Genomic DNA, 23,579 nt, shown 5'->3' on the forward strand with positions numbered 1-23,579 from the left:
GTTCTGCACCATTCGCAACTCCTCAGATAGTGAAGCAGCTCATACCCGAATGCAGAAGGACTTGGACAATATCCAGGCTTGGGCTGACAAGTGGCAAGTGACATTCGAGCCACACAAGTGCCAGGCAATGACCATCTCCACCAGGAGAGACCCTAACCATTGTTCCTTGACATTCAATGGCATCACCATCATTGAATCCCCTACTACCAACATCCTGGGGGTTATCATTGACAGGAAATTGAACTGGTCTAGCCATATAAACACAGTGGCTACCAAAGCAGGTCAAAGGTTACGAATCCTGCAATGTGTAACTCACCTCCTGAACCTGCACCCCCCCCACCCCCCCAAAGCCTGTTCACCATCTACAAAGCTCAGGTCAGGAGTGAAATGGAATACTCGCCACTCGCCTGGATGAATGCAGCTCCATCAACACTTACGAAGCTCAACACCATCCAGTACAAGGCAGCCATGATTAGTACCCCTTCCACCAGCATCCAATCCCTCCACCATCGACAAACGGTTGCAGCAGTGTGTAGTATCTACAAGATGCACAGCAACAACACACCGATGTTCCCAAGGCAGCACCTTCCAGACCCATGACCACTACCATCTAGAAGGACGAAAACAGCAGATACCTGGGAACACCACCACTTGGAAATCCCCTTCCAAGTCACTCACCATCCTGACTTGGAAACATATCGCCACTCACTGTCGCTGGGTCAAAATAGTCATAGTCATACTTTATTGATCCCGGGGGAAACTGGTTTTTGTGACAGTTGCACCATAAATAATAAATAGTAATAAACCATAAATAGTTCAATAGTAAAAAGTGAAAGTAAATTATGCCAGGAATAGTTAAATAGTAAAAAGTAAATTATGCCAGGAATCATGGAATTCCCTCCCTAACAGCACTGTGGGTGTACTACACCTCAGGGACTGCAGCTCATCATCACCTTCTCAAGGACAACTAGGGAAGAACAATAACTGCTGGCTTAGCTGGTGACACCCACAGTAAATGAATAAAAAAACAATCTCAGCTACAAGCCGGACACTGTGGGGTCTACGAGGGTCTGCATAGACTCTGTGGTTAAAGATGGCACCGGTAACCGGCGACTTTGCGTGTGCTCTCCCAAGCAAACTGCCCTCTCCACTATCCTATATCCGAGAAACCCTTCTAAACCTCCAATTTAGCAAGATCAAGATAAACAACACCCTGGCGAAGCTACTGACCCAGCTGGAGACCACCGCGCCAGAATTGCTTCTTAAACTCCAGACCGCACCTGGACCTGACCAGCGAGGCCCACCACGTTCCCGGAGACCCGTGGTCTGCTACCGTGCCGGAGCGCTTGGAGACACGGCCCATTCCAATCAGCACCTCTCCGGAGCAGACGACCACACAGAAGTGACGGCAGAGACCTCAAGGTTCCCCAGTCGCTTCCCCGGAGCAACCACCGTAAAGCCCCCTTTGGTGGCCATCCACAGCAGCCGGAAGTGAGGCCTCCGCTGCCAACCTCGGAAATCGAGCCCGAGGCTCGGCTGGAGCGGAGGTCTCCGCAACCGTAGCTCGGCTTAAGGACTTGTTTCAGCCAGGAGCCCGGCCATCCGGGATTAAGTGTCAGCTTCGGGGCCCAACCCAATCGACAGCCTGGGCCCCCGGCAGCTGGAAGTGGCAGTGGAGCCTCCCCTGTTACTCAGCCCAACCCGGAGCACACGACGACGCGACCCGCCCCGCCGATTGATTCCCGTGGGACGAGTCCACCTACCTCAAAGAGCTGACAACAACACACTGCACTGATGGAAACCTGGAAAGATGCACTATTTACCGAGGAAGCATGGGAAAAGAGCTGGACTGCTGGTCAGATTGAAGCTGAGGGGCTTCAGGGTCCCTATGCCCACCATCCTACTAGCTAATGTGCAAGCCATAGAGAACAAGGTGGATGATCTTAAAGGGAGACTCACCTACTGCAGGGAGATGCAGAACTGCTGTGTATATTGTTTCACTGAGACCTGGCTGTCCCCTGCCACCCCCGACTGTGCCATCCCACTGGAGGGATTTTCGATCCATCAGATGGACCGCATGGCGTCTTCGGGCAAGACGAGGGGAGGTGGTGTCTGCCTACTGATCAACACTGCGTGGTGCTCGGACACAGTGTTACTGACAAGCTCCTGCAGCCCAAACCTGGAACACCTGTCGGTGAAGTGTCGTCCCTACTATCTGTCACAGGAATTCACCTCGGTCATACTGACAGCGGTCTACATTCCCCAGGTGGACCTGGAGTGTGCTCTGAACATACTGTATGCCAACATCAGTGAACTTGAGACCAGGTACCAGGAGGCTTTGCTCATTACAGCCGGGGACTTTAACCAGGCCAACCTCAGAAACGCACTGCCAAAGTTATACCAACATGTCTCCTGCCCCACTAGAGGCCCGAATATACTTGACCACTGCTAAACAGCAGTCAAGGATCCCCACCGTTCCGTCCCACGACCTCACTTCAGAAAATCGGACCATCAGGCTGTACTCCTCCTCCCGGCTTACAAACAGAAACTGAAGCGGGAGGTCACGGTGTCAAAAGTAGTGTCACGTTGGACGGAGGAAACAGATGAGGCCCTCCCTGACTGCTTTGAATCGGTGGACTGGTTAGTATTCAGGGACTCGGCAGCTAATCTCGATGAGTATGCCTCAGCTGTCACAGACTTTATTTGGAAAGGCACGGAGGACTGTGTGTCTCGCAAGACGATCCGGGTATTCCTAACCAGAAACCTTGGATGAATTATGAGGTCAAGTCCCTTTTAAAGGCTAGAGCTGCAGCTTTTAGGTCTGGGGATACCAGTCGCTACACGGAATCCAGGCGTGAACTCCGGAAAGCCATTAAGGGCGCCAAGAGGAAATATCGAGCCAAGTTGGAAGCCCAGGCTAACCAGAGGGATGCCAGTAGACTATGGCAGGGTCTAAATGAGATCACTGGGCACAAAGAAAAGGCTGGGAATATCAATAACTGTGGCGCTTCTCTTCTTGACGAACTTAACGTATTCTACACAAGATTCAAAAAGAAGAAGAGCGTCCCGCTCCCTCCGGATGAATCGGACCTGGTGGCCTCGAGATTCATCGTCACCGAGGAGGACATTAGAAGGGCCCTCCTGAAGATAAATCCAAGGAAGGCGACAGACCCAGATGGCGTCCCAGGACAGGTTTTCCGGGCCTGTGCAAGCGGGCTAGCTGGAGTGTTTGCTGACATCTTCAACTGCTCCTTGCTTCAGTCTAAGATCCCCTCGTATTTTAAGAAGGCAATGATAATCCCAGTGCCGAAGAAGAGCAAGGTGGCATGCCTGAATGACTATCGACCTGTGGCTCTGACATCAATTGCTATGAAGTGCTTCGAGAGATTGATTATGGCACACATCAACCACAGCCTACCGATCAACCTCGACGCTTTGCAATTTGTGTATCGGAGCAACAGGTCAACGGCAGATGCCATCTCTCTGGCCCTACATTCCTCCTTAGAACACATGGAGAATAAAGACGCATACGTAAGGCTCCTTTTCACCGACTACAGCTCTGCCTTTAATACCATCATTCCAAATAAACTGATTCCTAAGCTCCAGAACCTGGGCCTTAGTACTCGGATCTGCAGCTGGATCTTCAACTTCCTCACAGACAGGACCCAGGCTGTTAAAATAGGGGACAAGCTCTCCTCTACAATCACTCTGAGTACCGGTGCCCCACAAGACTGTGTACTCAGCCTGCTGCTGTACTCACTGTACACCCATGATTGTGTAGCTGATGACACAACAATTGTAGGCTGTATCTCAGGTAATGATGAGTTTGAGTACAGAGAGGAAATTAAGAACCTGGTGGCATGGTGCAAAGACAATAACCTATCCCTCAATGTCAGCAAGACGAAGGAATTGGTTGTTGACTTCAGAAGGAGTAGTGGAACACACAACCCAATTTACATATCGGTGGTGCGCAAGTGGAACAGGTCAAAAGCTTTAAGTTCTTCGGGGTCAATATCACAAATGACCTGACTTGGTCCAACCAAGCAGAGTCCACTGCCAAGAAGGCCCACCAGCGCCTTTACTTCCTGAGAAAACTAAAGACATTTGGCTTGTCCCCTAAAACCCTCACTAATTTTTATAGATGCACCGTAGAATGCATTCTTCTAGGGTGCATCACAACCTGGTATGGAAGTTGTCCTGTCCAAGACTGAAAGAAGCTGCAGAAGATCGTGAACATGGCGCAGGACATCACACAAACCAATCTTCTGTCCGTGGACTCACTTTACACAGCACGCTGTCGAAGCAGAGCTGCCAGGATAATCAAGGACACGACCCACCCAGCTAACACACTTTTTGTCCCCCTTCCCTCCAGGAGAAGGCTTAGGAGCTTGAAGACTCGTGGCCAGATTTGGGAACAGCTTCTTTCCAACTGTGATCAGACTGCTGAACTGATCCTGACCCGGATCTGGGCCGTACCCTCCAAATATCCGGACCTGCCTCTCGGTTTTTTTTGCACTACCTTACTTTCCATTGTTCTATTTTCTATTTATGATTTATAATTTGAATTTTTAATATTTACTAATTTTTACTATTTTTAATATTTAATATTTGTAATCCAGGGAGTGGGAAGCGCAGAATCAAATATTGCTGTGATGATTGTACGTTGCAGTACCAATTGTTTGGCGACAATAAAGTATAAAGTAGAAAGGGTCGAGTGCTTTGAGGGAAAGACCATTAGACCATAAGAGATAGGACCAAGCCATTCCGTCCATTGAGTCTGCTCCACCATTCCATCATGGCTGATTCATTTGCCTCTCAACCCATTCTCCTGCCTTCTCCTCGAAACCTTTCACAGCATGATTTATCAAGAATCTATTAACCTCCACCTTAAATACACTCCATGACTTGGCCTCCACAGCCATCTGTGGCGATGAATTCCACAGATTCACCATCCTCTGGCTAAAAAAGATTCCTTCTCATCTCTGTTACAAATGGATGTCCCTCAATTCTGTGGATGCGCCCTCTGGTCCAAGACTCACCCACTACAGGAAACATCTTCTCCACATCCAGCCTATCGAGGGCTTTCAATATTCGATAGGTTTCAATGAGACCCTCCCCCTCACCTCATTCTTCTAAATTCCAGTGTAATTCCAGAGGCATCGGATGTGCCTTTCATTCCCAGAATCCTTCTTGGGAACCTCCAATGTCAGCATACCCTTTCTTAGACAAGGGGGCCCAAAACTGCTCACAATACTCCAAGTGAGGCCTCGCCAATGCCTTAAAATGCCTTAGTGTTGCATCCTTGTTTTTACATTCTGGTCCACAAGAAAGAGACCTTGGATTCCTCCAGATAGATGAATGTAGGCCCATGCAGAAAACTAAACTGGCAACAAGCACTGGTCACCCACAGGACAAAACAAATCCTCCAAATATCTGCTGAGAATTTAAAAATAGTCAATTTTCCAAAACCAGACTTTGCACTTGGTACATACCAGTGTCCGGGACAGTTCATGGGTTTCAGGGCAAACATCTCCTTCTCCACATCGAAGGTGAACATGTTATTGTAGTAGTGCTGCCAGTGGCCAGACAACTCCCACAGATGGCTGCTGTAAATATTTGGAGAGACCACTTCAGTGAATCCACGTCTTCGATACTCTGACTGTAACAGGAACAGACAGTCAGTCAAACCTGACATCCCTGTATTCACTTAACGTTTCACATCTGATGAAGCACCTTCTTAAAAAAAGGTGTCTGAAAAGAGGATGCTGTCCAAGTTGCATACCATCTTGGTCAATGTCTCCCATCCACTACATAATGTACTGGTTGGGCACAGGAGTACATTTAGCCAGAGACTCATTCCACCGAGATGCAACACAGAGCGTCATAGGAAGTCATTCCTGCCTGTGGCCATCAAACTTTACAACTCCTCCCTTGGAGGGTCAGACTCCCTGAGCCAATAGGCTGGTCCTGGACTTATTTCACAATTTACTGGCATAATTTACATATTACTATTTAACTATTTATGGTTCTATTGCTATTTATTATTTATGGTGCAACTGTAACGAAAACCAATTTCCCCCGGGATCAATAAAGTATGACTATGACTATGACTTAAGGACAATGTGATAAACAGAAAATGCTGGAACTTAATAGGTCAGGCAGATAATGAAACAGTTAACATTTCAAGTCAAAGATTCTCTGTCATATGAAAGGTCTTTGACGCGAAACATTAACTCTGCTTACTTTCCACCCAAACTATTTCCAACATTTCCTGTTTTTATTTCTGAAGAGTAACATCTGCTGCTGGATGTTTCATTGGGCTGACGGTTTCCACAGAGCAAGCTGTTGAACACAGCAGTGCAGAAAGACCAGCTGGTTGACTTTGGTAACGGTGGATCAGCTCAGGGACAGCTCCAAACTCCTCTTTAAAAAAGTGCAAGTACACCATTATGAATGACAATTCTCTGGCAACACCCCCAGATTTTCCTGCCAACATCCTGAATTCACCTGTTGACACTTCCAGATTCTCCTGCTCGCACCCCCGGGTTCCCCCGCCCACACCCCCAGGACCCCCCGCCTGCACCCGCGGGTTCCCACGCCCGTGCCCCCCGGGTTCCCCCGCCCACACTCTCCCATCATCAACCCCATATTCTACCACTCACCAACACATGAATAATTTAGAGAAATCAATTCACTTCCCAAACCGCACATCTTGGAATGTGGGAGGAAATCATCACGTCCACAGGAAACCCACGTAGTCACAAGGAGAACATGCAAACTTCACAAAGACAGTACCCGGGTCTGGATTGAACTCAGGTCTCTGGAACTGTGAGGCAGTGGCTCTATCAGCTTTGTCACTGTTTGGGAGGAGTTGGTCAATCCCCAGAAGATCAAAACACATCACCCCTTTGCTTTCACTACTCCTCACTTGAGCCTGACCTGTCTGCAGTCTATACCCCTGTGAGAACCATCACAGCACAAGCCCTATCGTGTTTACACATAAACTTGAGTTTTTTTTACAACATGTTGATGAAGCAGCAGTCTGTCCAACTTTCTCCACCCTTTGGCAGACGCAGTTCAAGCTAGCAAAGTGTGAGATGATTCACTCTGGAAGGTCAAATTTGAGGGCAGAATACAGGGTTAGTGGCAGGATTCTCAGCACTGCGGAGGAACAGTTGCTGCACAAGATGATAGGGTTGTTATGAAGGTGTATGGTGTGTTGGCCTTCATTAGTTGGAGGATTGAGTTCAAGACCATGAGGTAATGTTGTAGCTCCATAAAACTCTGGTTGGACCAAACCTGGAATTATTGAATTCAATTTGGCTTGTCTCATTATAGAAGACATGGAAGCTTTTGAGTGGGTGCAGAGGAGATTTACCAGAATGCCGCCTGGATTAGAGTGCACATCTTATCAGTTGAGCGAGATCAGGCTTTTCCCTTTGGAGTGGAAGAGGATGCGAGGCGACTTGAGAGAGGTGTACAAAACAATAAAAGTATTGACAAAGTGGACAGTCAGAGACTTTTTCCCAGGGCAGAAATGGCTGATATGAGGGGCTGATATGATATGAACTTTGATGTGTGTTGCTTGAATTTCCAGCATCTGTAGAATTCCTCGTGATATGAGGGGGCATCATTTTAAAGTGATTGGAAGAAAGTACAGGGGATGTTGGAGATAAGTTTTATACACAGAGTGGTGAATATGTGGAACACCCTGCCAGGGGTGGTGTTAGAGGCAGATACGTTAGGGACATTTAAGAAACTCTTAGATAGACGCATGGAAGAGAGAAAGATAGAGGGCCATGTATGAGGGAGAGTAACCAATGAGGGAGTGGGAAGATTAAGAGGTGCCCTTTCCTACCACCTGCACATTGCTCATGTGCCTGCTGCTCAAGTGAGTCCAGTAAACAGATCCGTGAATGAGCCCCCTACCTGTATAAAAGTCATCAGTGTGTTGTAAATGACAGCTCCTCTGGGGAGAAAGAAACAGCTCCCAGGGCTGAGTTCATGGAAGAAAAACAATTCCTGCTCCTGGAAGCATATAAAAGGGACAGAAATGAGAAATAGTATCAGTCACACATCATCCCACAGCCCGAACATCAGTGGAATACAGAAAAAGCATGGAAACACAACCACGTCCTGACGAAGGGTCTCGGCCCAAAAAGTCGACTGTTTATTCATTTCCATTGATGCTTCCCGACCTGCTGAGTTCCTCCAGCTTTTTGCGTGTGTTGTTCTCGATTTCCAGCAAAATCTCTTCTGTTTATTTATCTGTCTATTGAGATACAGCGTGGAATGGGCCCTTCTGGCCCTTTGAGACATGCCACCCAGCAACCCGAGTCTAATCAGAGGACACTTTACAGGACTGAGGAAGGAAACCAGGACACCTGGAGGAAACCCACATGGTGCGGCTACAGGGAGCACAGTCAGTGCTTCATGTCCATTGCTGAAGTTAGCTTGCTCATCCCTATAGCCCATCCATCAGTCTGGAGGGCAATAGTTATAAGCAATAAGTTAGATGGAATTTTACAACAATAATAATAACTTAGCAGGTCAGGTCACTTGCTCAGAAGGCAAAGGAAATTCAGCATGACACTGACAACCTTCACCAATTTTTACATAGGCACCATAGAAAGTGTCCTCTCCAGGTACATCAAAGCTTGGTACGGCAACTACTCTGCCCATAACTGCAAGAAGCTGCAGAGAGTGTGGACAGTCCAGTCCATCATGCAAACCATTCTCACCTCCACTGACTCAGTCTGATCTTCCTACTGCCTTGGGAAAGCAAGTAACATTGAAGACCTCTCCCAGCCTGTTATCCTCTCTTGCCCCACCCACCATTCAGGCAGAAGATACAAAAGCTTGACAACACATCTCACCAGACTGAACGACAGCCCTTAGCCCAGTTATCAGATACCCTGAGAATGTGTACACCAGACTGAACAACAGCCCTTATCAAAACTCTTTAGATTCTGGATTAGTTCCTGAGGATTGGAGGGTGGCTAATGTAACCCCACTTTTTAAAAAAGGAGGGAGAGAGAAACCGGGGAGTTATAGACCGGTAAGCCTGACATCGGTGGTGAGGAAAATGCTAGAGTCAGTTATCAAAAATGTGATAACAGCACATTCGGAAAGCGGTGAAATCATCGGACAAAGTCAGTATGGATTTGTGAATGGAAAATCATGTCTGATGAATCTCATAGAATTTTTTGAAGATGTAACTAGCAGAGTGGATAGGGGAGAACCAGTGCATGTGGTATATTTGGATTTTCAAAAGGCTTTTGACAAGGTCCCACACAGGAGATTAGTGTGCAAACTTAAAGCACACAGTATTGGGGGTAAGGTATTGATGTGGATAGAGAATTGGTTGGCAGACAGGAAGCAAAGAGTGGGAATAAACGGGACCTTTTCAAAATGGCAGGCAGTGACTAGTGGGGTACCACAGGGCTCAGTGCTGGGACCGCAGTTGTTTACAATATATATTAATGACTTAGACGAGGGAATTAAATGCAGCATCTCCAAGTTTGCGGATGACACGAAGCTGGGTGGCAGTGTTAGCTGTGAGGAGGATGCTAAGAGGATGCAGGGTGACTTGGGTAGGTTAGGTGAGTGGGCAAATTCATGGCAGATGCAATTTTATGTGGATAAATATGAGGTTATCCACTTTGGTTGCAAGAACAGGAGAACAGATTATTATCTGAATGGTGGCCAATTAGGAAAAGGGGAGGTGCAACGAGACCTGGGTGTCATTGTACACCAGTCATTGAAAGTGGGCATGCAGGTACAGCAGGCGGTGAAAAAGGCGAATGGTATGCTGGCATTCATAGCAAGAGGATTTGAGTACAGGAGCAGGGAGGTACTACTGCAGTTGTACATGGCCTTGGTGAGACCACACCTGGAGTATTGTGTGCAGTTTTGGTCCTCTAATCTGAGGAAAGACATCCTTGCCATAGAGGGAGTACAAAGAAGGTTCACCAGATTGATTCCTGGGATGGCAGGACTTTCATATGATGAAAGACTGGATCGACTAGGCTTGTACTCTCTGGAATTTAGAAGATTGAGGGGGGATCTGATTGAAACATATAAAATCCTAAAGGGATTGGACAGGCTAGATGCAGGAAGATTGTTCCCGATGTTGGGGAAGTCCAGAACGAGGGGTCACAGTTTGAGGATAAAGGGGAAGCCTTTTAGGACCAAGATGAGGAAAAACTTCTTCACACAGAGAGTGGTGAATCTGTGGAATTCTCTGCCACAGGAAACAGTTGAGGCCAGTTCATTGGCTATATTTAAGAGGGAGTTAGATATGGCCCTTGTTGCTGAGGGATCAGGGGGAATGGAGAGAAGGCAGATACAGGGTTCTGAGGTGTATGATCAGCCATGATCATACTGAATGGCAGTGCAGGCTCGAAGGGCCGAATGGCCTACTCCTGCACCTATTTTCTATGTTTCTATGTTTCTATTTCATAACATATGCCAGTGATAATAAATTTGAATGGACCTCTCCTACACAAAACGATGAACTTTTTAATCTCTCAGCTACCTTGATGTGGTAGCACAGCAGTAAGCATAATGCAGAAGAACACCAGCTGTAAGACTGGAGTTCAGTTTTCACTGCTGTCTTCAGGAGTTTAAGCATTCTTTGGGTGACCCATGGGGTTTCCTTTGGGTGCTCCAGTTTCCTCCCACATTTCAAAACTGTGTAAGTTACGGTTAGTACGTTATGCTGGAAGCATGGTGACACTTGCAAGCTGCCCAGCACAATCCTCACTGATATGACTTGGCATAAACAACATATTTGACTGTATGTTTTGATCTCATGTGACAAGAAATAAGTAAGTCATGGTCCTTTCCTTCATCTGTCTGCCTGTACTGCACTTTCCCTGTAACTGTAACACCATATTCTACATTTTCTTTCATTTTCTATTACCTTGATGTACTTGAAATGATTGGTCTGGATTACATGCAAGCAAAAGCTTTTCACTGTATCTTGGTATGTGACAATAATAAACCAATTACATCTGTGGACGAAGACCTTTCTTCAGAAAAGGGACTTTATAGCATTTGGTAAGTTCTGGTGGCCAATTCTTCTCAAAAAATTTATTCAATTAACTGAATTAAAATTCTGCTGTTGCTCTTGCAGGGTTTAAACTTGTGTTTCTGGACCATTTGTTCAAGCTTCCCTACTGCTATATCAGTAATGGACCCCTATACCAGTGATTTCAGCCATAGATCACACACAGCCCCCAGTTTGATTCCAGAAAGCACGTGCTAGTAATAACCCTGCAGACCTTTCCATTATCAACACAAGAAATTCTGCAGATTCTGCAAGTCCAGAGCCATACACACAAAATACTTGACAAACTCAGCAGCAGGTCAGGCAGCATCTATGGAGGGGAAGAAACAGCTGACATTTCTGGTCGAAACACCTCTTCAGGATCTTCTACCATGCCTTCATTTGTTCCATCATTGCTTTGTACAAGACCATAAAACATAGGAGCAGAATTAGGCCATTCGGCCCATCAGGTCTGCTCCGCCATTCAATCACGGCTGGTCCTCTTATCCCTTGCTCAACCCCACTCCCCAGCCTTCTCCCCGTAACCTTTGATGCCGTGTCCAGTCAGGAAGCTATCAAGCTCTGCCTTAAATACACCCAATGACCTGGCCTGCACAGCTGCCTATGGTAACAAATTCCACAAACTCTCCACCCTCTGGCTAAAGAAATTTCCCCGCATCTCTGTTTTGAAAGGGCGCCCCTCTATCCTGAGGCTGTGCCCTCTTGTCCTAGGTTCCCTCACCCTAGGAAATATTCTTTCCACATTTACTGTCTAAGCCTTTCAACATTTGAAAGGTTTCACTGAGATCTCCCCTCATCCTTCTAAATTCCAGTGAGTATAGGCTCAGAGCTATCAAACGTTCCTCATATGATAACCCTTTCATTCGGGAATCATCTTTGTGAACCTCCTTTGAACCCTCTCTAATGCCAGTACAGTTTTTCTTATACAAGGAGCCCAAAAGTGTTCACAATATCTAAGGTGAGGCCTCACCAGTGCCTTATAAAGCCTCAGCATCACATCCCTGCTCTTGTATTCTCGACCTCCTGAAATGAATGCTAACATTGCATTTGCCTTCCTCACCATCAACTCTACCTGCAAATTAACCTTCAGGGTGTTCTGCAGAAGGACTCCCAAGTTCCTTTCCATCCCAGATTTTTGGATTTTCTCCACGTTTAGGAAATTGTTTGCACATTTATTGCTACGACCAATGTGCATGACCATGCATTTTCTAACACCGTATTTCATTTGTCACTCTGTTGCCCATTCTCCAAATCTGTTTAAGTGCTTCTGCAGCCTGTTTCCTCAACACTCCCTGCCCCTCTACCAATCTTCATATCATCTGAAAACATGGCAGCAAAGCAGTCCCAGTCATTAAAAGCAGTCCCATCACTGACCCCTGCAGAACACCACTAGTCACTGGCAGCCAACCAGAAAAAGATCCTTTTATGCCTACCCGCTGCCTTCTACCAATCAACCAATGCTCCAACCATTCCAGTAAATGTCCTGTAATACCATTGGCTCTTCACTTGGTATGCAGCCTCATGTGTGGCACCTTGTCGGAGGCCTTCTGAAAGTCCAAATATACAGCATCCACTACATCCCCTTTATCTATCCTACATGTAATCTCCTCAAAGAATTCCAACAGGTTTGTTAGGCAAGATTTTCCCTCAAGAAAACCATGTTGACTACTCCTATTTTATCATGTGTCACCAAGTACTCCATAACCTTATCCTTAACAATTGAGTCCAACATCTTCCCAACCACTGAGGTCAGGTGAACTGATCTATAATTTCTGTTCTGTTGCCTTCCTTTCTTAAAAAGTAGAGCAACATTTTCAATTTTCCATCATTACTAATGCCTCCACAATCTCTAACTCTTTCAGAACCCTTGGGTGCAGTTCATCTGGTCTGGGTGACTTATGTACCCTTAAGTCTTTCTGTTTTTTGAGCATCTTCTCCCTTGTAATAGTAACTGCACTCACTTCTCTTCCCTCACAAACTACAACATCTAGCACAATGCTAGTGTCTTCCACAGTGAAGACTGATGCAAAATACTCATTTCGTTCACCTGCCATCTCCTTGTTCCCCATTATTATTTATCCAGCCTCATTTTCTAGTGGTCCTATATCCACTTTCATCTCTCTTTTCTTTTTTACATGCTTGGAAAAAACTTTCGCTATCCACTTTGATGTTGTTTACTAGCTTGCTTTCATATTTCATCTTTTCCTTCCTAATGATTCTTTTAGTTGCTCTCTGTAGGTTTTTAAAAGCTTCCCAATACTCAATCTAACTGCTAATTTTGTCTTGTTGTATGCCCTCTCTTTTGCTTTTACATTAGCTTTGACATCCCTTGTCAGCCACAGTTGTACTATTTTACCATTTGAGTATTTTTTCATTTTTGGAATACATCGATCCTGCATCTTCCTCAGTTTTCCCAGAAACTCACACCATTTCTGGTCTACTGTCATCCCAGCCAGCAGCTCCTTCCAATTTACTTTGGCCAACTCCTCTCTGATACCTCTGTAATTTCCTTTACTCCATTGAAATACTGCTACATCAGACTTTACTTTCTCCCTCTCAAATTACAACTTGAACTCACTCATATTGTGATCACTGCCTCCTGAGGGATCTTTTAACTTAAGTTCCCTCATCACTTTCACTTCATTACGTAACACCCAATCCAGTATAGCTGATCCCTTAGTAGGCTCAATGACAAACTGCTCTAAAAAGCCATCTCTTGGGCATTCAACAAACTCACTCTCTTGAGATCCGTTACCAACCTGATTTTCCCAGTTGACCTGCATGTTGAAATGTCCCATGACTATCATAACATTGCACTTCTGATACGCTTTTTCTATTTCCTATAGTCCACATCCCAGCTACTGTTGGGAGGCCTGTATATAACTGCCATCAGATTCCTTTTACTCTGCAGTTTCTTAACTCAACCCACAAGGATTCAACATCTTCCAATCCTATGTCACATCTCTCTACTGATTTGATGCCATTCTTTACCAGCAGAGTCACACCACTCTGTCTGCCAACCTTCCTATCCCTCTGATACAACGTATAACCTTGGACATTCAGCTCACAATTACAACCATCCTTTAGCCACAATTCAGTGTTGGCCACAATATCATACCTGACAATTTGTAATAGTGCATCAAGATCATCCACCTTATTTCTTAAACTCCATGCATTGAGATATAACATTTTCAGTACTGTATTTGCTACTCTTTTTGATTCTCCCTAATGCACCAATACTCACCCTGGTGGCTGCAATTATGTCCGATCATCTGCTTGCCTTTCCTGACAGTCTGGCTGCACGCTATCTTTGCTTTTAACTATCCATCGTATCCTGAGTCCCTTCACTCTGATTCCCAATCCCCTGCCAAATTAGTTTAGACCCTCCCCAATAGCTCGAACAAACCTGCTTGTCAGACTATTGGTTCCCCTCGAGTTCAGGTGCAACCCGTCACTTTTGAACAGGTCACACATCCCCCAGAAGAGATCGCAATGATCCAAGAACCTGAAGCTTTGCCCCCTGCACCAGCTTCTCAGCCATGCATTAATCTGCCAAATCATCCTGCTTCTACCCTCACTGGTGTGTGGCACAGGCAGAAATCCAGAAGTTACTATCTGGGAGGTCCTGCTTCTCAGCTTTCTACCCAGCTCTCTAAATTCTCTTTTCAGGACCTCTGCTTTTCCTTCCTATGTCATTGATACCAATATGTACCAAGACATCAGACTGCTCTCCCTCCCTCTCCAAAATGTAATGGATGCGATCCGAGATGTCCCTGACCCTGGCAGCTGGAAGGTAACATACCATCCTGGTGTCCCGTTCACATCCACAGAATCTCCTGTCTGTTCCCCTGACTATCAAGTCCCCTATCACTATCGCTCCCCTCTTCTCCCTCGTTCCCTTCCGCACCATGGACCCATGCTGAGTGCCAGTAAACCGGTCTCCGTTGCATTCCCCTGGGAGGTCATCCTCCACCCCCACATCAGTACAATCATCATTCTTGTCTGGTGACTCCTCTGGCTTCCACCCTTTCACAGACAGCCTCATTTGTACCCTCCTTCACTCCCACTTACTTCTGGTTCACACTCAACAGACATTGCTGGACTCACTTTTTTTCTTCACAAGCGTCAGACGAATTTTTATTTAATTAATTTATTTAGTGGTACATCACGGTAACAGGCCTTTCTAGCCCAACAAGCCCACACTGGCCAATTACACTCATGAGACCAATTAACCTACTATACATAGAACATAGAATAGTACAGCACAGTACAGGCCCTTCGGCCCACAACGTTGTGCCGACCCTTAAACCCTACCTCCCATATAACCCCCCACCTTAAATTCCTTCATATACCTGTCTAGCAGTCTCTTAAATTTCACTAGTGTATCTGCCTCCACCACTGACTCAGGCAGTGCATTCCATGCACCAACCACGCTCTGAGTAAAAAACCTTCCTCGAATATCCCCCTTGAACTTCCCACCCCTTACCTTAAAGCCATGTCCTCTTGTATTGAGCAGTGGTGCCCTGGGGAAGAGGTGCTGGCTGTCCACTCCATCTATTCTTCTAATATATTTTGTATACCTCTATCATGTCTCTTCTCATCCTCCTTCTCTCCAGAGAGTAAAGCCCTAGCTCCCTTAATCTCTGATCATAATGCATACTCTCTAAACCAGGCAGCATCCTGGTAAATCTCCACTGTACCCTTTCCAATACTTCTACATCCTTCTTATAGTGAGGCGACCAGAACTGGACACAGTACTCCAAGTGTGGCCTAACCAGAGTTTTATAGAGCTGCATCATTACCTCGCGACTCTTAAACTCTATCCCTCGACTTATGAAAGCTAACACTCCATAAGCTTTCTTAACTACCCTATCTACCTGTGAGGTAACTTTCAGGGATCTGTGGACATGTACCCCCAGATCCCTCAGCTCCTCCACATTACCAAGTATCCTGCCACTTACTTTGTACTCTGCCTTGGAGTTTGTCCTTCCAAAGTGTACCACCTCACACTTCTCCGGGTTGAACTCCACCTGCCACTTCTCAGCCCACTTCTGCATCCTATCAATGTCTCTCTGCGATCTTCAACAATCCTCTACACTATCCACAACACCATCAACCTTTGTGTCGTCTGCAAACTTGCCAACCCACCCTTCTACCCCAACATCCAGGCCGTTAATAAAAATCACGAAAAGTAGAGGTCCCAGGACAGATCCTTGTGGGACACCACTAGTCACAATCCTCCAATCTGAATGTACTCCCTCCACCACAACCCTCTGCCTTCTGCAGCCAAGCCATTTCTGAATCCACCTGGCCAAAGTTCCCTGGATCCCATGCCTTCTGACTTTCTGAATAAGCCTACCATGTGGAACCTTGTCAAATGCCTTACTAAAATCCATGTAGATCACATCCACTGCATTACCCTAATCAATATGCCTGGTCACCTCCTCAAAGAACTCTATCAGGCTTGTTAGACACAAAGCCATGCTGACTGTCCCTGATCAGACCATGATTCTCTAAATGCCCATAGATCCTATCTCTAAGAATCTTTTCCAACAGCTTTCCCACCACAGACGTAAGGCTCACTGGTCTATAATTACCCGGACTATCCCTACTACCTTTTTTGAACAAGGGGACAACATTCGCCTCCCTCCAATCCTCCGGTACCATTCCCGTGGACAACGAGGTCATGAAGATCCTAGCTAGAGGCTCAGCAATCTCTTCCCTTGCCTCGTGGCTAGGATGTAACCCATATGTCACTGGAAATGGGAGGAAACACAAGCACCCGGAGGAAACCATGCGGTCATGGGAGAACATGCAAACTTCTCACAGACAGCAGGGGGGATTCAATGAAAAGACTGATGTGGATCAAAGAAATTATTTTATAACAGTCAGACAATGCAATGTCCTGTGTTGTGTATATACCCATTAATTTGAAATGGAGACTTAAACTGAACCACAGAAATGATCTCATACCTGTCCAATCTTCCTGTGATCCCGCTTCTTGGCTTCTTTCTGCACTTGCTCCCATTCTTTTAGCATGCTGTGGTCAGGAAATGAGATCCCATAGATTCTTTGCAATGTCTCCACGTCAGACTTGCCCTCCCAAGAAGCTGAAGAGCTCTTTGAATTTGCATATGAACAAAAACACTTCAATTTTAGCAACAGTATTCTCCTGTTTGGATGGAGTTATGAAGCACTCTACCTGGTCAGAGATTGGAGAGCAGGTGCTCCCTCACCTTATAAACTCTGAAAGCTTTAATTTTGCCAGTGTGTCTGACATGGGGTCCCTTGCACAGATCAACCAATGGGCCACACCTACAGAAAAGAGTCAAAATCAGCAGGGATGAAGACCAGATCTGGTGTCAGCACTTGTACATAGAGGAGCTACAATAGCCCCAGGACCCTACCCATCATGAACACAAGAGATTCTGCAGATGGTGGAAATCCAGAGAAACACACACAAAGTGCTGGAGGCAGCACCTATGGAGGGGAATAAACAGTCAACGTTTCAGGCCAAGTCCATTCATCAGGATTGGAAAGGAATCAGAAACTTCAGTCTTTTTCAATCTTGATGAAGGGTCTTGGCCCAAAACGTCGACTGTTCAGTGTCCTCGATAGTTATTGGCTGATTTGCTAAGTTCCTCCAGCATTTTGTGTGTTACACAGGTTCTGCCTACAGGTGAGGGAACATTACAGTGCCAGATCCATGCTCCCAGTGATTCCTACAGTGCCTGCCTGGATCAGCCACAGTCAATTTAGCGAGCCCAAACTGTGCTAATTGACATCAGGACAGAGTAACAGAACCTCAGGACAACACCTTCAGCATAGCCACACTACATGACAGATTTCACCCATTTTATTCCATATCTGTACTTTAACCTCTAAATGTATTTTTTTTTATTCTTTATAATTGTTGAATGCTGTTTTTTGTTTCATGTCACACCCTGAGCAACACACCACAGCAAATTCTGAACACATGTAACTGAATATGCCAAATAAAGTTGATCTTTGAGTAATGACTCAGTGCTGCCACCCAGTGCCCATAATTAGTTATAACAGGCTCAATGGAGGTAGCGACCACAAGAGAGCAGATGAATAACTGGTCACTTACTTGTTCCCCCACCACTACGACACGATTATGAGTAAAAAGAACATGTAAATCACGGCTCCTCCTGACCTGCAGACTGTGGTAGTCGGTGTGTCAATCTTCTCATTTAGTATCTGCACCTTAAATTTATTGTACTGCGAAAGAACAGAAAGTTTCATTGGCAACTCAAACAGCTTTTACAACAGTCACAATGAAGCACAAGGCACCAACTTACACAGTTCAAACATGATAAAAGGGGCTGAGAACTCATTAACTAAGAATGGCTAGAACCTGGGTCTGTGAATCTATGCGAGTCCACTGGGGAAGTCGAAGGCCCAAAGTTTGCTGGAGGCCAAAGCTGGTCTGTCCTGGGGTTAGAGGACTGTGCACGTGTGTGGGTTGGGAGGCTTGTTTTGCAGCTGTTGCTTTGTCACTTGGTATGTTCTGATTTGTTGTGTCCTGTGTTGTTCTGATGAACTTTGGGGGCATGCTGTGTTGGCACTGGAATGTGTGGTAACACTTGCGGGCTGCCCCCAGGACAACCTTGGGTCAGTTGTTCACACAAATGATGCATTTCACTGTGTGTTTCACATACACGTGTTAAACAAATCTGAACCTGAACCTGAACCTGAAATCCACTGCTGCACAAAGCACCACTGGCCATACTAACCCACTGGTCAGTGGGCACTCAGAGCCTGAAGTTCAACAGAGAAATGAAACTCTGAAATGATACACCACCACCCCAAACAAAGCCTCCTCCCCCAGGAATGAGAACAGTGACAGAGTACAGTTCAGTCATGTGGGTGGAGCAGTGAACACAGCGGGTGGGATGGGGCCCGGATCACACAGTTACAGTGCAGGGCATCAGAGACCAGTCAGTCCAGCCAACCAATCGTTCATCTCCCCAGAGAGCATTCACAAGATACTCAAGCACTGGAAACGAATCATGGTTATTACCTTAAACATCTCAAGCAAGTTCTCCTTGCTCACTTCCAGTCTCTCAAATGTCTGACAATCCATCATGATTGATTTACAGATATTCTCCAAGTGGGGAAAATCACTGGCAGACACAGCTCTAAGAGAGGAAAAGAACAGGTGAGGCAGTGGAACCCCTATTGGACTATGTATGACATCAGAAAGAGGGGAGCTGGAGAGAATGTGAAGCAAAATAGCAATCAAAAGCCTTTTGTTTCTGCTTTCTCCACTGAGACAAGAATTAGAGGTCAGGGGCTAAGGGTGAAAGGTACAAGGGAAACACGAGGGGGAACTTCTTCACTCGAGAGGGTGGAACAAGCTGCCAGCTCAAGTGGTGTATGCGGGTTTGATTTCAACGTTTAAAAGAAATTTGTATAAGTAAATAGATGGGAGGGGTATGGAAGGTTGCAGAATGATGGAACCAGGCAGATTTGGTACGGACTAAATGGGCTGAAGGGTCTGTTTCTGTGTGCAGTGTTCTTATATGCAATGTGTAGAGCAATAAACATGGAACTAATTTCCTTTCACTGATGAGAGCACTGACACTGGAGCATAGGGACAATGGAAATGTGTGATGATATCAGCAACTTTATTCAACCTGTGCAAGCAAAGGTTCAGTCAAATAACAGAGACCAAAAAGATACCGCACACCACAAGGCTGACAGTTAATACCGTCCCCTTCAAATGTAAAGAGTGAGCAGCAGACGGTGAGCAACACACACAAAATGCAGGAGGAACTCAGCAGGTCAGCCAGTATCTATGGAAATAAATAAACAGTCAGTGTTTCAGGCCGAAACCCTTCATCAGGACTGGAAAGGAAGGGAGAAGATGTCAGAATGAAAAGGTTGGGGGGGGGGCAGTTGAGGAGGAGGATGAGCTAGAAGGTGATAGGTGAAGCCAGGTGGGTGGGAAAGGTAAATGTTGAAGAAAAAGGAATCCAATAGGGAAGGAGAGTGGACCACGGGAGAAAGGGAAGAAGGAGGGGCACCAGGGGAGGTGAGAAGAGGTAAAAAGCCAGAGTGGAGAATAGAAGAGGAGGGAAATAAAAAAAATATCAAACGGAGAAATCGATGTTCATGCCATCTGGTTGGAGGCTACCTAGACAGACTATGAAGTCCATCAGGTTGGAGGCTCCTTCTCCCTGAGGGTGAATCATCATGGCACAACATGTCAGAACGGGAATGGGAATTAGAATTAAAATGGTCGGCCACTGGGAGGTTCTGCTTTCAGGAGATAAAGTGGAGGTGCTCAACAAAGCCATCTCTTAATTTATGATAGATCTTGCCAATGTAGAGGCCACCACATGGGGAGCACTGGACATAACAGACAACCACAGCAGATTTGTAGTGTTGCCACACCAGGGGGATTGTTTGAGACCCTGAACGGAGGTAAGGGAGGAGGTGAATGGACAGGTGTAGCATTTCTGTCACTTGCAGGGATAAGTGCCGAGAAGGATATTAGAGGGAAGGGATGTATGGACAAGGGAATCATAGAAGTAGCAGTTCCTGAACCACAGCAGGGTGTCCAGGATGAGGAGGAGGGTTGGAGATGGGAGAAAAGGTCATTGGTATGGGGTGGGAATTTTTGCAAAAGAAGTGGACTCGGGGACAAAGGCAACGGAAGAAAAGCTTGGCATTGTGGCGGGCGAGGAACTCAGAGAGGTGTGTGCAAAGGGGGACAAAGGTAAGGCCCTGGCTGAGGACGAACATTCTGCTTCAGAGAGGGGAAGGCCACAAGGAATGGGGAAAGCATGGAAGAAATTAGCTGGGCTCAGAGGGGGCAGGGTAGTTGATGGCATCAGAGGAAAGGAGAGGGTCAGGGTGCTCAGGGAAGGTAAGGTGGGAGGAAGATGCTGGCTTTGAGGACCCAAGAAGTAACTGAGTGCCTGAGAGACCTGGGGTTGGAGAGTGATAGTGGGGCAAGAATCCCAAAAGCAGTAAGGTGGTCTTGGCTAAGGTCCCGGCTAGAGCTGCAGCAAGAGGCTGTGTAATTTGCAGTCTGAAGGCATCCGGGATCTTTGGAACCTGAGCTGGCAGCAGTGTAGCCTGCGGTCTTGAGCCGCCTAGGGTTGGAGTCACTGAGATCTGCATTTTGAAAATGTCCAATTCAATCGTGGTTCAAGCAGGAGATGGCAGGCTCTGTGATCTGGAGGCACCAGGGGTTGCAAATGCTGTCTGAAGATGTCCAATTGAATCGAGGTCCGAGTGGAAGACAACAGGGACTGTGGGGAGTAAGCAAGTGCAAGAAAATCAGGAGTATTTGGGAGATTGCAGTATGATGCAGTTCAGCCCGGTGGGAAGGTGGGATGGGGAATGATAAGGTGGGCGACAAAGTGGAATTCCATGATTCCACAGAAAGATAAGGTTTTGTTTCAGATGGTCCCGTACTAACTGAAATCCAATGCTAAATGGGAGCCTGTTGCTCAGAAGGAGCTTGTTAGACACAATACCTGTCTCCCAGGAACAAGTCACAACAGAATCCATTCTCTGCAGGTGGGTCAGTAAACAGGTAGCCTCCATAATATCGCTCCAAGGCTTCGCCCAAGATGTGGGCACTAGAGTGCCAGTATACCTGTGTTAAAAAGAATGGTAGTCCATGTGAAATAGTTCCACATACGCACACAACAGCTCGAATGACTTCAATGACATTAAACTATATGGTGATGAGATGGACACATGGAACAATGTCTGTAGTTATTCCTGTCAGTGTAGTTCCCAAATGATTTCACAATTAGACTTTGTGGCCTTGAAGACTTAGAAGGCTGCAGTAAATATGTAACAAAATAACAGTCAGGTTATTAAAAGGTTACTGGGAGAAGGCAGGAAAATGGGGTCAAGAGGGAAAATAAATCAGCCATGACTGAATGGCAGAGAAGATTCAATGGCAAAAGTCCTAATTCTGCTCCAATGTCTAATAGTTTAATACAAAAAATGATGCACCATGTTTTAAAGCAGGGGTCTCCAACCTTTTTTGCACCGCGGACTGGTTTAATATTGACAATATTCTTGTGGACCAGGTGGGGGATGTTCAAGTAGGGTTGCCAACTCTCTCACTCTCAAATAAGGGACAAAAGTAGCAGTCAAATACGGGACGTTTGTGTTTACCCCGAGAAAGACTACCATGACCATGAAGCCTTGCGCAGACACCTGTGTGCGCATACGTGATGTGTGCATACATGACACGCGCATGAGTGTACGTGCCGATTTTTTTCTACAAATCGGTTTTGGAGTAATCTTCCCGATTCTGTTAAGTGAAACTACACTGTACATACATTATTTCTACTTTATATAGGCTGTGTATTTATCATATCATTCCTGCTTTTACTATATTTTAGTGTTATTTTAGGTTTTATATGTTATTTGGTATGATTTGGTAGGTTATTTTTTGGGTCTGGGAATGCTCAAAAAATTTTCCTATATAAATTAATGGTAATTGCTTCTTCGCTTTACGCCATTTTGGCTTACGAACAGTTTCATAGGAACGCTCTACCTTAGTGGGGGAAATACGGGACAAGGGCGGTCCCATATGGGACAAACCAATTTAGCCCAATATACGGGGTGTCCCGGCTAATACAGGACAGTTGGCAACCCTATGTTCAAGTTCAACAGTGCGTGACAGGGAAGGAGGAAAGGTGCAGCTGACTCATATTGTTTCATATCGCCAAATCATATCGTTTCCTCGTGGCCTGGTAGCACATGCTTTGCGGCCCGGTGGTTAGGGACCACTGTCTTAAAGATCTCACTATCACCAGAAACCAAAGCAAGGATTAAAGAACCCAAACGTTACGTTCCAATTGGTGAGTTTCAATGGTCCAGTCCTGCATTTAATTCAACTGTACAGACAGTTTATATCAACACTCAGCACTGTATTTACAGCAACAATCCGACAATGAGTTTATACCAACAGTCAGCCCATTGTTTACATCAATAGACTGATATTCCATTCATATCAACAGTCCCGCTGTGAGATTATATCAACAGTCCAGCCCTGACTTTATATCAACAGCCCAGCCCTGAGTTAATATCAACAGCCCACCCGTAAATTTATGTCAAAAGCCCAGCTCAGAGTTTACATCAACAGCCAGGCCTGAGTTTCTATTAAAACCTCTGCAGTGTTTATATCAACATCAGCCCTGAATTTATATCATCAGCCCAGACCTGAGTTATACCAATACCTCTGTCGTGTTTATATCAACATCCCGGCCCTGATTTTATATCAACAGCCAGGCCCTGAGTTTAAATCAACAGCCCAGCCCCGAGTTTATATCAACAGAAAACCTCTGCCATGTTTATATCTACAGTACAGCCGTTATTTATGTCAACTCATCTGCCGTGTTTACAATGCAGCCGAGTTTATATCAACAGCCCAGCCCTGAGTTTGTATTCACAGCCCAGCCCGGAGTTTATATCAACAACCCAGCCCTGAGTTTGTATCCACAGCCCAGCC

At 46.0% G+C, this 23,579-nt stretch overlaps 1 protein-coding gene across 1 annotated transcript in view; it reads right to left on the reverse strand.

Annotated features, from left to right (window-relative positions):
- Nucleotides 1–23,579, reverse strand: part of LOC134358252 (threonine--tRNA ligase 1, cytoplasmic-like) — a 95,757-nt gene that overhangs the window by 24,226 nt on the left and 47,952 nt on the right. Inside the window, exons 4-10 of the mRNA XM_063070267.1 lie at nt 21,583–21,704; nt 19,116–19,233; nt 18,249–18,313; nt 17,308–17,386; nt 17,045–17,191; nt 7,930–8,028; nt 5,493–5,659 (exon numbers count right to left, since the gene is read on the reverse strand). Of these exons, the coding sequence (XP_062926337.1) occupies nt 5,493–5,659; nt 7,930–8,028; nt 17,045–17,191; nt 17,308–17,386; nt 18,249–18,313; nt 19,116–19,233; nt 21,583–21,704 (797 nt within the window). The remainder of the gene's footprint in view (nt 1–5,492; nt 5,660–7,929; nt 8,029–17,044; nt 17,192–17,307; nt 17,387–18,248; nt 18,314–19,115; nt 19,234–21,582; nt 21,705–23,579) is intronic.

The sequence above is a fragment of the Mobula hypostoma genome, chromosome 18, assembly GCF_963921235.1.
Source record: "Mobula hypostoma chromosome 18, sMobHyp1.1, whole genome shotgun sequence".
Taxonomy (NCBI): domain Eukaryota; kingdom Metazoa; phylum Chordata; class Chondrichthyes; order Myliobatiformes; family Myliobatidae; genus Mobula; species Mobula hypostoma.